At 33.8% G+C, this 13,768-nt stretch overlaps 1 protein-coding gene across 2 annotated transcripts; it reads left to right on the top strand.

The window, feature by feature from the left end:
* The first annotated feature begins 370 nt into the window (after nt 1-370).
* On the top strand, nt 371-3,128 carry LOC127132641 (protein DEHYDRATION-INDUCED 19 homolog 5). 2 transcript variants are annotated; one of them, XM_051061602.1, is made up of 5 exons: nt 371-605; nt 715-866; nt 1,235-1,313; nt 1,561-1,822; nt 2,737-3,128. In XM_051061602.1, the coding sequence occupies exons 1-5, from the start codon at nt 542-544 to the stop codon at nt 2,840-2,842; spliced, it is 663 nt and encodes a 220-aa protein (XP_050917559.1). In that variant the 5' UTR covers nt 371-541; the 3' UTR covers nt 2,843-3,128. The 2 variants fall into 2 exon arrangements, with proteins under 2 accessions (XP_050917559.1, XP_050917560.1); XM_051061603.1 differs by having other exon boundaries at nt 377-610.
* The last annotated feature ends 10,640 nt before the right edge of the window (nt 3,129-13,768 follow it).

The raw sequence follows: 13,768 nt of genomic DNA, 5'->3' as shown, positions 1-13,768 counted from the left end.
ATTTTCATCTCGGCCGTTGGTACTCATCCAACGACTTTCTGCATCCTACACTTGCAAGTTCTTCATATCTTCTACCTACTATTATTTTATATTACTCTACCGAATACATTTCATCGAATTTAAATTTCTCGATTTGTGAATTTAAAATATAAAACTCATTATCTATCTTTAAATATATTTAAATTTGCATGAATTGATTAGAGTAAAATTCACACATAATTAACTTGGATCAAATGAAAATTGAAGTTGAGATAAGTGGCCATATTTACAAATGAACCCACACCGATGACTATCTTAGTTGCATAACTACTAAGGGTGTTTTAGTAAATGCATAAGAACTAGGTTTCGTAATGGCCAAGGCTCTGGTCTCCAACGCAACTACTAAGAACTCTCCTCAACCCAAAAGTCATCGCTACTTTCCTCCTCCTCCTTTTCTTTACTTTTGCCATTAACACAACACATTCCACAACTTCACTCTCTATTCAATTCCATTCATTTTCCTCTTCCTCTTCAAAACAACCCTAATTCTTCACATTACTCAATGGAAAACGATACTGCTTCTACAACCTACCAATCAAAGCTCAAATCTCAAATCTCAAATCTCAGTTAGGTCATTCCTCATTTGGTTCAAACTGCTTTTTTTTTAATCCATTTTTAATCATTTTAAGCTTTTTCTCTAAATGTTTTTTTATTTTTTATAATGATGTGAAACAGAGCTCTTAATCGATTTTGAAGAGGATAATAGAGATGACGTTGACGATGGGATGAGAACGTTTTATCCATGCCCATTTTGCGAGGACGATTTTGATCTTCTAGAGCTATGTTTCCATATTGATTTGGAACATCCAATTGATGCCACTTCTGGGGTAATTTATTTATCTCACGTCTTTTATTACTTTAGCTTCTTTCATAGTATTAGAAAGACACTGCATTTGAGGGTTTAGCGTTTAGGGTTTAGTTAGTTAATTCAATTTTACTTTGATGATGATTATAATTAGTGATATTGCATTTGAGGGTTCAATTGGCATATTTAGAAGTTGATGATGACTACTTGGCATATTTAGAAGTATAATTAGTGATACTGCCTTTGAAATTCAAAAGTGTGTACAATTTCTTTTATACCATAGAAATTGATTTCTCTACTACCTTGTCATTTGCAGTAGTACTATCTATATACTCAACTCAGGTTTATGGAATTATACTAATTTATATCTATCTTTCTTTCTACATGCAGCTTTGTCCAGTTTGTGGCATGTGGGTAGGAACAGATTTGGTTGACCACATAACAGCTCAACATGGAAACCTATTTAAGATATCCTTTCTGATCTTTATCATAGAATTAGAAATGCTTTTACTTTCATCAAACTATGAGAGAAAATTTACTTTTTAGATTCATTGAGTAATTAGAAATGAATTTCCGTGAATCTAAAAAGTGAATTTTCTTTTATAATAGGGACCAGAGGGAGTATTAGTTTTTGTTTTTGTAGTCTCATTTTACTTCATTTCTGTTTTTTCATTTGTCTTTCATTCAACTATGTGGTTCCTTGACTGTTGATTACAGTAATCTCAAATCAAAATACCATAAACATGATTTGTACCCGAAACTTTCCTTTTCAAGAAAGGGTGGACGGAATGGACACTGGCAATCTTCTTCAGACGGGTTGTCAGCACCTAGGATATCAACCTCCAAGGCGGTTTGCGATCAATTTCTATCATTTGTATGTGGGTCACCTGCTTCTGGTGAAAATGGACATGTGCAGCCTGATTCTTCAAGTGAAGCAAGCATTGAAGAAATACACTCGGATGATATATTGTTAGAAAGGTAAGATTTTGTATCACTCTTTTAGCGTCTCTCTTTTTCTTTTCTTTTTTCCCCCAATATCCTTACACATAACTATGAGAGAAATGGTGGTTAAAAGTGGCGACTCTTAGATTTAAATCCTGGTAGATTGTTGGTTAAAGTTTGGTAAGGTCATAGTTCATTTTAATTTCAACAATTTACTTTAGGTTATGACAATTGAAGTTTGTGGATGATTGGGGAAATTTATTGTCCATGCAGTTTGCTTGATCCATTGCATTGATATTTATGATTGTTGGTTCCAAAAGAATTACCTTTGAGGCTCTGATATCACCTTTAACTCTGAAGCAGTAATCTTGAAATGTGCTTTACATTAAAACAATAAAACCATCCCTCTAAACAGTTAGATTTGATCTAAATTTTCTACTTTTTATTAATATATATGCATTTCAACTTCGCAATTTTCACTGCAAGGTTGAAAAATACACTTGAAAGGCACAATTTAACTTGTTATTATTTTGAATCTGAGTTCCATCTAGTAGTATAGGTGATGAGGCAATGAATGAACGACAAATATAAGGCAAAAACCTGGCTGTGTATGCAAGTCCTTAACCTCTGTTGATTTGTTCTTGTGTAAAACCCATGTTGGTTGTGTATGCAAGACATTGATTACCATGTAAGGCGGGTTACCGCATAGGGTGCCAAATTTGTCGGTGTTAAACTATAGCTAAATAAGGTCTCATAAAATATTTTTCAGGTTAAATCGTGATTAAATACTCTTTGTTTTGTCATAGTTAAATTGTGGCTAACTTATGTCTTCGAAAATTTCAAAAACTTGAGATGGCTCTCATAAATACTAGAGTCATTATTAGGTTATATGGCTACTTTTATCTCTGTTTTGATAATATGCAATCTAAAACATTTCTATCCTATTGCAGAGATGTTCCACCACCTTTATGTGAGAAAGACAAAGTGGAGAAAGCAAGGCGAAGTGAGTTTGTACAAGGGCTTTTGTTTTCTACTATTCTTGATCCTGACTTTTGACCCATACATTATCGGTTTTTATCAATTTGATGGATGGAAAAAGGGAGGAAAAGAAGGGCTACGTCTTCTTGAGATGATAAATAGTATGTGTATGAATTATACGTATGCACTGGGATGTATCTAGTCAATAGTATATAGAGCTAAGCTATTCAATAAAGAGAGAGAGCTAAGCTATGTGTAGAAATTATATTTATTTATTTTGTAATGTAAATTCAAGTCTATGAAATTGGTATTTGAATCTGCTGCAAACATTGGTTTCACGCAGGCAAGATTTTATTAGCCGTTAGATTTTGTTCTGATGATAAAGAAAAAACATAATTTTATTTCTAAAATTAATAAACTTAAATCAAGACCATCTGATGATAATTAGACGGTTCCTGCTGTATTGTTGTATGACTGCGTGCTTTTTTCGACGGCATGGAATCTTAATTCGAAATTTAATTAGCGTAGAAAGCATGGTATACCCCTGTGACTTTTATTAAAATAACTAAAATTTTCAAAAAAACTCTCCAAATAACCAAGTTTTCCACTAATTTCAAAAGTAATTATGTTTTAAATGAAAAAAATGACATGATAAATAAGACGACATCGACATAGGAGGGAGGAGATGTTAATCCAATTAGCGACAATCTGTCCTCTCTCCGGTGTGTTTGTACATTGTTATCAATTGAATTGACGTCTCTTCTTATCTGTTGTACATAGAAGTGAGTTCATCCTCTATAACTATTTCGATAGATGCATCATCCTTTTATATGAATGCAACTTTTCTCAGCTGAGACTAAGGTTTTCCTTTAATGAGTTTTAGGAGGGGGTGATGTGGCGCTTAAAGGTTGCCCTTTTCCCGGCTTTCCTTTAATGAGTTTTAGGAGGGGGTGATGTGGCGCTTAAAGGTTGCCCTTTTCCCGGCTACACGTTGTAGCACGTGCCTTTGTTAAAGTCTATCACTACTAGTGTGAATACCAAGACAAAATAATTGTCTCTATGTTTCTTTTTTAATATTTTCATTGTGACACACATCTCGAAGGATCCTTTCCATGGATAAGGATTGATCTCACTACTTCAGACATATAAAATGGTTGACGTTTATATTGAAAGTTGGAGGAGTTTCAAGGATCACTTCCTTTTGGTAACTCCTCATATTCTAGAGGCCCGTTTAGTATTCTGCAGGGTCCCTAAAGGAGAATCTCCTCCGACCGGCCTTCCTAGCTCAAAGCTGTTCAAATATAAAGAGAGGATCCGAAAATGTTGGGTCTGAAGTCATTTCAATTGGGAATCATACAAATATGTAGTCCCTTATGAATCTCTGACCCCAAAAAAGTATCAATAAAAGAGGATCTAATAATTTTCTGAGAACATTTGGTTTCGAAGAAGGTAAAGTTCCTTCGGATGTGGAGACGTCCATGCAAGAGAGGCGACTCATCTCTTTGAAGTCAACACTGATGTTCAACGAAAATCAAGTGAAGACTTATGTTTCAATATTCTCCAATGGTCTAGTCTCTCAACTCTCTAATTATGGCAATCAACTTGAAGATATCTGAAGCCTCATCAAGCTAGAAGATTCAAGGTTCTTGTAAGATAATGATGACAAAAATTGAAGCTTCATAGCTATGAAAGATATGAAGTGTGAAAGCTCGTCTGGTCGTGTCCGATTTTGAGGTCATCCCGTGTAAAATATTGTGCAATATTCTTGAGCTAACCCCGTATAAAAGCTCTGTCAGGTTTTGAAATCAGCCCATATAAAATCTCAAAGAAAAACACTACAAGGAAAAAGACGTTTAACGGCGGTTTTTTAAGCAGATTACACCGGTTAGAACCGCTACAAAATTGAAATTGCGACACCTTCTCAACCGTCGTAAAACTTGGGGTCGCGAATATTGTTTGCGGAAATTTTAAAAGTAGTCGTGCAAACCGTTGTTAGCTAATTTATAACGGTTGTAACGGACGTTAAATGTGATGTACTTTTTACATTGCTACCGTTCCTGAATCAAATTACTGGAGGTTTTTAACCCCCACTAAATACATTAGTTTTAAAAAAATAAATTATAATACAGCTATCCAAATATAAAAATTACACACACGTATATATTCAACAAATATAGTAAACATACAGTTGAGTAATATAACTCTATCCAAACATCTATAAGTGACATATCTAGTCCTAGCGAAGCCAAACACACTTACTAGTAGTTTAAACAATTAGTTCATAGATTCATTTACACTTAACCGAGAATACAAAGAAATTTTTGGAGAGTATCTAAACACTATCAGCATTAGGGAGATCAATATCCCTTGTATTTGTACATTATCTAGTATAATGAGTTTTACTATAGATTTCATTTAACTACAATGAGAGTAGATGATGATGCACTAGCAGCAGCAAAAACCACAACATGACTAAAAGTAAAACCAAAATCACCAAGGCAAGCTGTAACCCTATAAACAACTAAATGGAAAAGAAATTTAGTGCAGAGAAAATCACCATTAACAGTGAAGGTTACATAAAAAAATCAAAGTTCGGAAGACAATGCTAACATATAAACTTCACTGAAGAAACCTAACTATGATCAATAGATTCAATTTTACATGATATGTCTCAACTCAACAGTTTTTCGTCATATTTATCAACAAATGTGCTCAGAGGCTTTCGCTTTAAAACATACTGAAAGGATTTAAAAGAATCAGCTAAACACTTAATGCAAACCCAAAAAATATCAAGAAAATTACAAGTTGGATACAAATAACCACAAACTAATTCAAAGTGAAAGAATTTAATATATAATTTGCATCAAGTTATCGTAAATATACGGGCATCTATCAGAAAAATATTGAAATACACAATTAAAACAACACAATTGTCAAACCTTTTCTTAAAATAGTGAATTAATATGAATTGGTACTTTATCACAAATGATCTGTTTTTGGGCAGCTTTTGCAATCCGCCTAAACTCTTCTTCATCCTAGACTTGGGAAAGAAAAGATTCAAACTTGTTAAAGTTGTGAAAAACACAAGAAATGTGGATTTGAATTGGATTTTTAAAAACAAAAGTTTTTTATCAATTAAAAAATACCACACAATAATATTAAGAACAAAGAGATAAAAACACAAGGATTTTTATCCTGTTTCGTTTGAAACTCAAAGTTACTTCAGTCCACGGCCAAAGTGATTTCTCCTTATACACAAGGATTTAATCCACTATAATCAACTGATTACAAAAGTCCCAAAAAAATAACCTTCTCTGTCTTCTCAAGGATCCGACTATACCCTAGTATGCTTCAGGAAAAATCACAAAGAATAACTTTCTTTATCTTCTCAAGGATCCGACTAAAACCTAATCTCCTCAAGGAAAATCAAACAAACAGTTTGAATAAGATTTTGTGTGTTACAAGTTGCTTCTACACAAACAGATTGAATAAGATTTTGTGTGTTACAAGTTGATATCTTTTCACAAAGAAACAAACTTGTCAAATTGTTGTAGCGCTTGCATTTTTCTTTAAGTCTCCAAGTCCTACTTATATAACATAAGAAAGAGATTGTTGGAGGGCAAATGGGGATACCAATAGAGCGGTTGTCCACTGTTAGATTGGTGACAAAAGTGATACATCGTACAGTCCTTCGTCCACAACTTCGGTGACAATTGTGATGTATAGTACTGTCCTTTGCCCACGAATTAGGGAGTGAAAGAAATATTTAATTTGTACTGTGTACTATTTGATCACGTATCCATTTTGATCTTATCTTCAAATTCATTGACTTCTGATGAATAGTTGATGAAGCATGAAAGGAAGAAACATATAGATGGATTTAAAAACTTCAGAATCTTCAGTCAGAACCTTGACAGCGTCAACAGTCTGCCTTGAGATCTTCAGAATCTTTAGACTCTTTAGTAAAAACCTTGATAACCTCAACTTCTAGCTTGAGATCTTCAGAATCTCCAACGAAGTAACAAAACTTCAAAAGTTTGCCATTCTTCAGAAGCTTGACAATCAGAGTCACATCCAGAAGCAAAAGCAGAGAGAACATTGCAGTAGCAACATAGCGTCTCTCCAGAACTTCTCAAGAGTGAATCAATATAGAAGCAGAAAAAACATTGCACCAGAAAATTGACGTCTTTCAGAACTTCTCATGATTAGCGTAGAAGCGGAATTTGGAACAAAATATTCAGAAACTGATGACATTGCACGTCATAAACTCAGAATCAGAACTGGCTGTTAAAGTTATACAATAACAAACCATTAGGGTACCAAAATTGTTCTCACACAAATACACCATTATTATCATCAAAACTCAAGGTATATATGTAGGACCAAATCTTGTTTTAATAATCTCTCCCTTTTTGATGATGAAAAAACATGTATTTTGATGAACAATTTTGTAAAGGGTAATCACAAAAAGATATATCTTACAGAAGCATAAAGCTCCCCCTGAGATGTATAATCCTAAAAGATAAAATCAAAATGAAAAAACACATTCGTAATTAACCTTTTTGAAGTACCAGAATGATCTTCCATCAGAATCTGGTTTGTCTTAAGAAGTTGCTTGACCTTATCTAGAGCACTGGTTGTTAAAATCAACATTCTAATGAACCTCACTTCAGAAGCTTAATTGAATTCTTTTGAAGAAGTTCTAGAGTCTGATTCTCTTTGAAATTCTCTTTGAATCTTTGGAAGAGTTTTCAGAGGATGATTACAAATTCTTCTTAGAGAGCTTCAGAGCCTTGTTATAAACCTTAGAACTTTGTTGAATCAAGTCTGATTAACATGGAATTCACAATTTCTCAAAACTTGATGCGTGGTTATGATTCCTGGTTGAAATCTTTCTCAAACAACAAAGTTAAAGCTTCAGACTCAGAGAGTAGACTATTTCTTCAGAAACTGGTAACTTAAGTTCTGATCTGAAAAACTTCAAGAGCTTATGATGTTCTTGACTTTTCCCTGCAAGACAATAAATAAACTATTCTTCGAAGTAATTGTCAGCAGAAACATTAAAAAATGTTTGGGTTCTGATTCACGAATATAGGTATATAAAATCAATTATGTTTCTCCCCCTACATACGTTTCTCCCCCTTTGTCATCAATAAAAAAGACATAGAAAAATAATAATGGAAAGAAACAAACATGATTTCATTGAAATGTGCCAGAAGAAAGAAATAGTACAATCATGTTACAAAGACAGAAACACAAAAACGGTTAAACAAAATAAAAACACAAAAGTACTCAAACAAAAATAAAAACACAAAAGTGCATAGACTATTTTGAAAAAGCTAAGGGTTTTGTAGCGGAGGAGGCGGCAGAACAACTGGGTAGTCATCAACTAGATTGAAGGGATCCACCAACGAATCAATGTTATTCTGGAGACAACTTTCCATGTAGTACACTAAAACTTCTAGAGGACCAATCTTGGTGAAGATGAGATAGTTTTCCGATGGAATACTACTACCGTAAATTTCTTCCTTGGAGGGAGGAGTGTTCTTATCGGTGAATGACTGAGGAGAAGATTGAGGTTGAGCTTGTTGCTGTTGTTGTTTTTGATCAACCATTGAAGAATGTTGAGAATGAAGATGAACAATTGCAAAGAGGGTGTTTGAAGGTTTGAAAGAGAGAAAAGTGTGGGAGTAAATGTGAGCATAGTGTGAAAATGTGAGTGAAGTGGGTTTATATAAAAAATATGCAATGATGAAAAGCTAACAAATACGCACACATAGGGAAAAGCGTAAAAGATTTTAACCTAATTCCAAGAAATTCAAAACTCAATGTGTCACGCTAACATCACACATGATCAGAAAGTGGGACAACTGTCACCATTAAGAATCACATGATATCATACGAAATGACAATCATTTAATGCAACAACTATTCAAAATCAAGAAGACAAATTGATAAGATTGCTTCTGATTAGAACCTTTCTGATTCATGAAACTTCCTCACTTCAGAATGCTCATGTCTCAGAATCAACAAATAAATTCTTAGAACCTAATCAAGCATTCTGGAAGCTTAACATTCTAAAATTCATATTTTCATTATGGATAAAAGTCCATAAATAAATTTTTTAGAATGAAAATGAATTTATCTTCAGCAAGGGGTTTTATAAAGATATCATCCCATTGATGATCTCTATCAACAAATTTTAAGTGAAAAATACCCTTCTGAACATAGTCACGTAAAAAGTGATGTTTAATTTCAATATGCTTAGCCCTAGAATGCAAGATAGGATTATTAAACAAACAAATAGAAGAAGTATTATGACGAATAGTATGAATGTTACTCTAAAATATTTGATAATCTTCCAGCGGACTCTTCATCCAGAGTATACGAGTGTTGCATTCAGAAGTTGTGATATACTCAACTTCAGTTGTTTAAAGCGGAATTGTTGACTGTCTCTTGCTGGACCACGAGATCAGATTGTCTCCCAGAAATTGACAACTTCCAGAAGTACTTTTCATTTGTATTCTGTCTCCAGCATAGTCAACATCACAATAGCCTACTAATTTGTATTCACTTGATTTTCTATAAAACAAACCAAGGTTAGTAGTACCTTTCAGATACCTAAAGGTTCTCTTAACAACAGTTAAGTGAGTCTCCCTAAGATCTGATTGGAAGCGAGCATATAAGTAGACACTGAATAAAATTTCAGGTCTAGAAGCGGTTATATAAATAAGAGATCCTATCATACCTCTTATAGCTTCTGATTTACCTTACTGCTTACCTCTTCTTTCTCCAGAATGCATGTAGGATGCATTTGAGTCTTCGTTGGCTTGCATTTCGACAAGTTAAACTTCTTCAGAAGTTCCCTTGTATACTTTCTCTTATGAATGTACATTCCTTCTGATCATTGATCAACCTGGATTCTTAGAAAGAACTTGATTTCTCCCATCATACTCATTTCAAATTCTGCCTGCATTGACTTAGCAAAATCCTTGCACAACGAAGCATTAGTAGAACCAAAAGTAATATCATCAACATAAATTTACACAACCAAAATATCATTCTTAAAGGTTTTGCCAAAGAGAGTTGTGTCCATTTTTCCTATGGTAAAATCATTTTCCAAAAGGAATTTACTTAGTCTATCATACCATGCTCCAGGAGCTTGTTTCAGACCATATAACGACTTTTTCAATTTGAAAACAAAATCAGGGCTTTGAGAACTTTCAAAACCAGGGAGTTGGTACACATACACTTCTTCAGAAATGTATCCATTTAAGAATGCACTCTTAATATCCATCTGATAAAGAATGATGTTATGATTGACTGCAAACGAAATTAAAAGACAAATCAACTTTAACCTGGTAACTGGAGCAAAGGTTTCTGTATAGTCTATACATTATTGTTGACTATAACCTTGTGCTACCAGTCGAGCCTTGTTTCTGAAGACTTATCCCTTCTCATTGAGTTTGTTTATGAAAATCCATCTGTTTCTAATGACATGGAAACCCTTTGGTTTCAGGACAAGATCCCAGACGTCATTTCTGGTGAATTGATTCAGTTCTTCTTGCATAGATATAATCCATTAATTATCTAGAAAATATTTATCAATAGATATGGGCTCTATCAGAGATATCGGACCTAGAAGAGTTTCTTCAGAAGGTTTAAATGAAGACCGCGTTCTGACTGATGCGTCTTTATCTCCTAGAATCAATTCTTCAGAATGAGAAGCTCTTGATCTACTCTTCTTCTGATGAGTTGGACCAACAATGGCTCTAGTTGAGTCGCTTCTAAGTCTTTTACTTCAGCGTCCTTTGTTTTATCTTCAGAGTCTTTATCTTTAGAGTCTGAGAAATTAATCTTCATATCTGTAAATTTTTCAACTAGCTTTGACTTTTCAGGGTAAAACTTATCATTGAATCTAACATGAATTGATTCTTAAATAATTTGTGTCCTAGTGTTAAAGACTTTGTAGCCTTTTAAGCATTCAAAATATCCTAACAATAAGCACTTCTGTGCCTTAGAATCAAACTTGCCAATATTCTCTTTAGTGTTCAACATAAAAGACTCACAACCAAAAGGATGGAAGTAAGAAATGTCGAACTTTCTGTTCTTCTATAATTTATAGGGAGTCTTACCCATAATGGGACTAATAGAAATCCTGTTCTGAATATAACAATCAATGTTAACTGCTTCTTCCCAGAAATTCTTAGGCTCGACAGAAGCAAGGAAGTGTCGAATCACCTAGTGTGTTGAGTAGTATTAGTGTGTCGAAGTGTCGAAGTATGTTGCTTCACACATGATTTCGACTTAGGCCTATTTTTAGTAGTGTTAACTATTTTGGGCTTTTATAGTTTTGGGCTTTGTCTTAGGGAGCAAGTTAACCTAAATCTATAAATAGAGGGAGTAACCCTTATTCTTGTAATAGAGAAGTCATAACATTGTATTCACAAAATTTTGCAGTTGCAAAGTGAATAAAGAAGTTTTCTACATGTTGTGGGCATAGAGAAACTCTATAGAAAATATTCTTCTTATCCATTGTTCTTTCTTTTATTTCTCAATTGTTCTTCTCTTTTTATTATTATTGTGTGGGTGATAACAATCTTGTTCATCAAAATTGATAGAAATTCTCCATAGATTGTGGTGGATTTCCAACAAGCTTTATTATTTGTTTTTGTTGGTTTATTTTATTAGTTTGTAGAAATCCCATTTATTCTATCTACATGTTATTTCGAAGCATAATGCTGATATCTTATGTTATAGCTAAGTATTCTAAATGTGATGTAAACTTGCAGGTTTACTTTACTATGTATGAGCAGCTCAAAAGCCTTCTTCATTCTGATGGTTAGTCCATTGTTGTTTACTTATTATTACTCAATTTGTCCCAAAATAAATGTCATAGTTGACACTTTTACATAAATTAAGAAAATGTAATAAATGAAAGATAAAGAATAATGATTTTACCAAATTATCTTGATCAACTATTAGTGTATTCGAATTAACATTAATGCAAAATGATAAAACAATAAATTAAGTGTATTAATTAGAGGGTATAACTGGAAGATAAAAATTGCACTAGTTAGCTAAAGTGGCAAGTATTTTGGGACAAATAGTTTTTCTAAATGTGATACTTATTTTGGGACAAAGGTGTTGAGAATATAATTCTTTGTGTCAAAAGCAACATTTCGATAGAGTCTGCTGTCATCGAAATGCATAGTGTTGTCAAAACGTCGAAGTAGTGTACCTTGACAGGAATTTCGACTCCGGTCTAATTTTGTAGTGTTAGAAGAATTAAGTATTTTGGACTTTGCTTGAGGAGCAAGAAAATCCAAATCTATAAATAGGGATTAACCCTTATCATTATATACAATAGATAACTTGTAGTTGCAAAGAATAAAATTCCAATTTGGAAGCAGAGATAAGCTTTGCAGAAAATCCTTTCTTCTGCCCTATTTTTTCCTAAACCCTAGTTTCTTCTTTCTTCAATTTTATATTTTCTTTCTTCTTCAATTATTGATTGTGAAACGAAATCTTGCAACCAATGTATGGTTGATTCACTCGAGTGAAGAGTGAAGAACAAGAGGAATTCGATAAGTGTGATTGAATATTGTTCATCAAGATCGTAGCGGAATTCTCCATAAGTTTTGGTGAATTTTCAGCATCTGGTATCTAGAGCACTGCCTGAGGATTCTTAGAAGCATAAAATGATGCATCCTCTGAATAAACATTTTTCGGCGAGTCTCCCAATTTTGATGAATCAAAATTAAGGGAATTGGTGCAAGAAGATAAAGATTGTCTTTTGCTATCAAGATCTTTGGGATCTTGTGAAAGACGGAGTGACGCCTCTTGCAGCAAACACGATAGATGAAGAAAAGGTTGCATACAAAGAATTGAAGAAGAAAGATTATAAGACTATCTTTATGATCCATCAATGCATTGATGAATAAAATTTCAAAAAGGTTAGTGATGTCGAATCAGCTAAAGAAGCATGGGAAATTCTAGAAAAATTGTTTGGAGGCACAAAAAAGGTGAAAGAGGTGAGGTTACAGACTCACAAAAGAACATATGATTAGCTTCAGATGGAAGACAATGAAAGCATGACTGATTTTTTCACTAGGGTTATAAAACTAGTGAATCAAATAAATATATATATGGAGAGGCGTTGACATCAAGATGAGTAGTCACAAAGTTATTGGCTCCAAAGTTCTACCATGGTAGTATCCACATAAGAGTCGAAAGATATGTCAACATTGACAAAGGAAGAGCTTAAAAGGATGCTTGAATCTCATGAACTAAGAATGACTGAAAGAGTTGCAGAGAAGTCGAAGAGTGACATGGCTTTGCATGCACAATCAACAAGAGAGTAGAAAGGTAAAGGGAAGTGGCTCAACAAAAAAGGTAGATGAGGCTAGAACAATTTGACTGGTCAAAATCAACAAGAAGAATGTTGGTCGATTCAAAGAAATACCTCATACCAAAGCAATCAAAGAGGCGGTGCTTCAGGAAGAGGAAAAGGTGGTGGTCGAAAACCTGACAAAAGTCACATTCAGTGTTTCAACTATCAGAAGTATGGTCACTACTAGTGATTGTCCTGGAAAAAAAGAATCAAGATAATGATGCAAAGTTTGCAAAGCATGAATAAGAAGAGATGTTGTTGATGGTCACAACAAGAGATGAAGAAAGATTCCAGGAACAATGGTACTTGGACTCAAAATGCTCATCACATATGACTGGTAGGAAAGATTGGTTTGTCAACATAAAAACAACAATGAAGAGCATGGTAAAATTTTCAAATGACAATACTCTAGCAGCTGAAGGTATTGGTGGTGTTTTGATTATGAGGAAAGATGACAAGAGGTCAGTAATTTCCAATGTATTGTACATACCAGACATGAAAAGTAATTTTCTCAGCATATGACAATTGGTCAAAAAGAACTACAAAGTGTCAATCAAAGACAAGATGATGAGAGTTATTGACTCACGTGGATGGTTAATCTTTAAGGAACC

The sequence above is a fragment of the Lathyrus oleraceus genome, chromosome 3 (assembly GCF_024323335.1).
Source record: "Lathyrus oleraceus cultivar Zhongwan6 chromosome 3, CAAS_Psat_ZW6_1.0, whole genome shotgun sequence".
In the NCBI taxonomy this organism is placed as follows: domain Eukaryota; kingdom Viridiplantae; phylum Streptophyta; class Magnoliopsida; order Fabales; family Fabaceae; genus Lathyrus; species Lathyrus oleraceus.
The sequence above is the reverse complement of the archived record's forward strand: the minus strand, read 5'-3'. Positions and strand labels throughout refer to the sequence as shown.

Bases quoted from the DNA above. Each gene is read 5' to 3' on its own strand.
- LOC127132641 (XM_051061602.1), top strand. From the start codon at position 542: ATGGAAAACGATACTGCTTCTACAACCTACCAATCAAAGCTCAAATCT. The intron at 606-714 runs GTTAGGTCATTC...GATGTGAAACAG, and splicing joins ATCTCAAATCTCAAATCTCA to AGCTCTTAATCGATTTTGAA. The intron at 867-1,234 runs GTAATTTATTTA...TTCTACATGCAG, and splicing joins CAATTGATGCCACTTCTGGG to CTTTGTCCAGTTTGTGGCAT.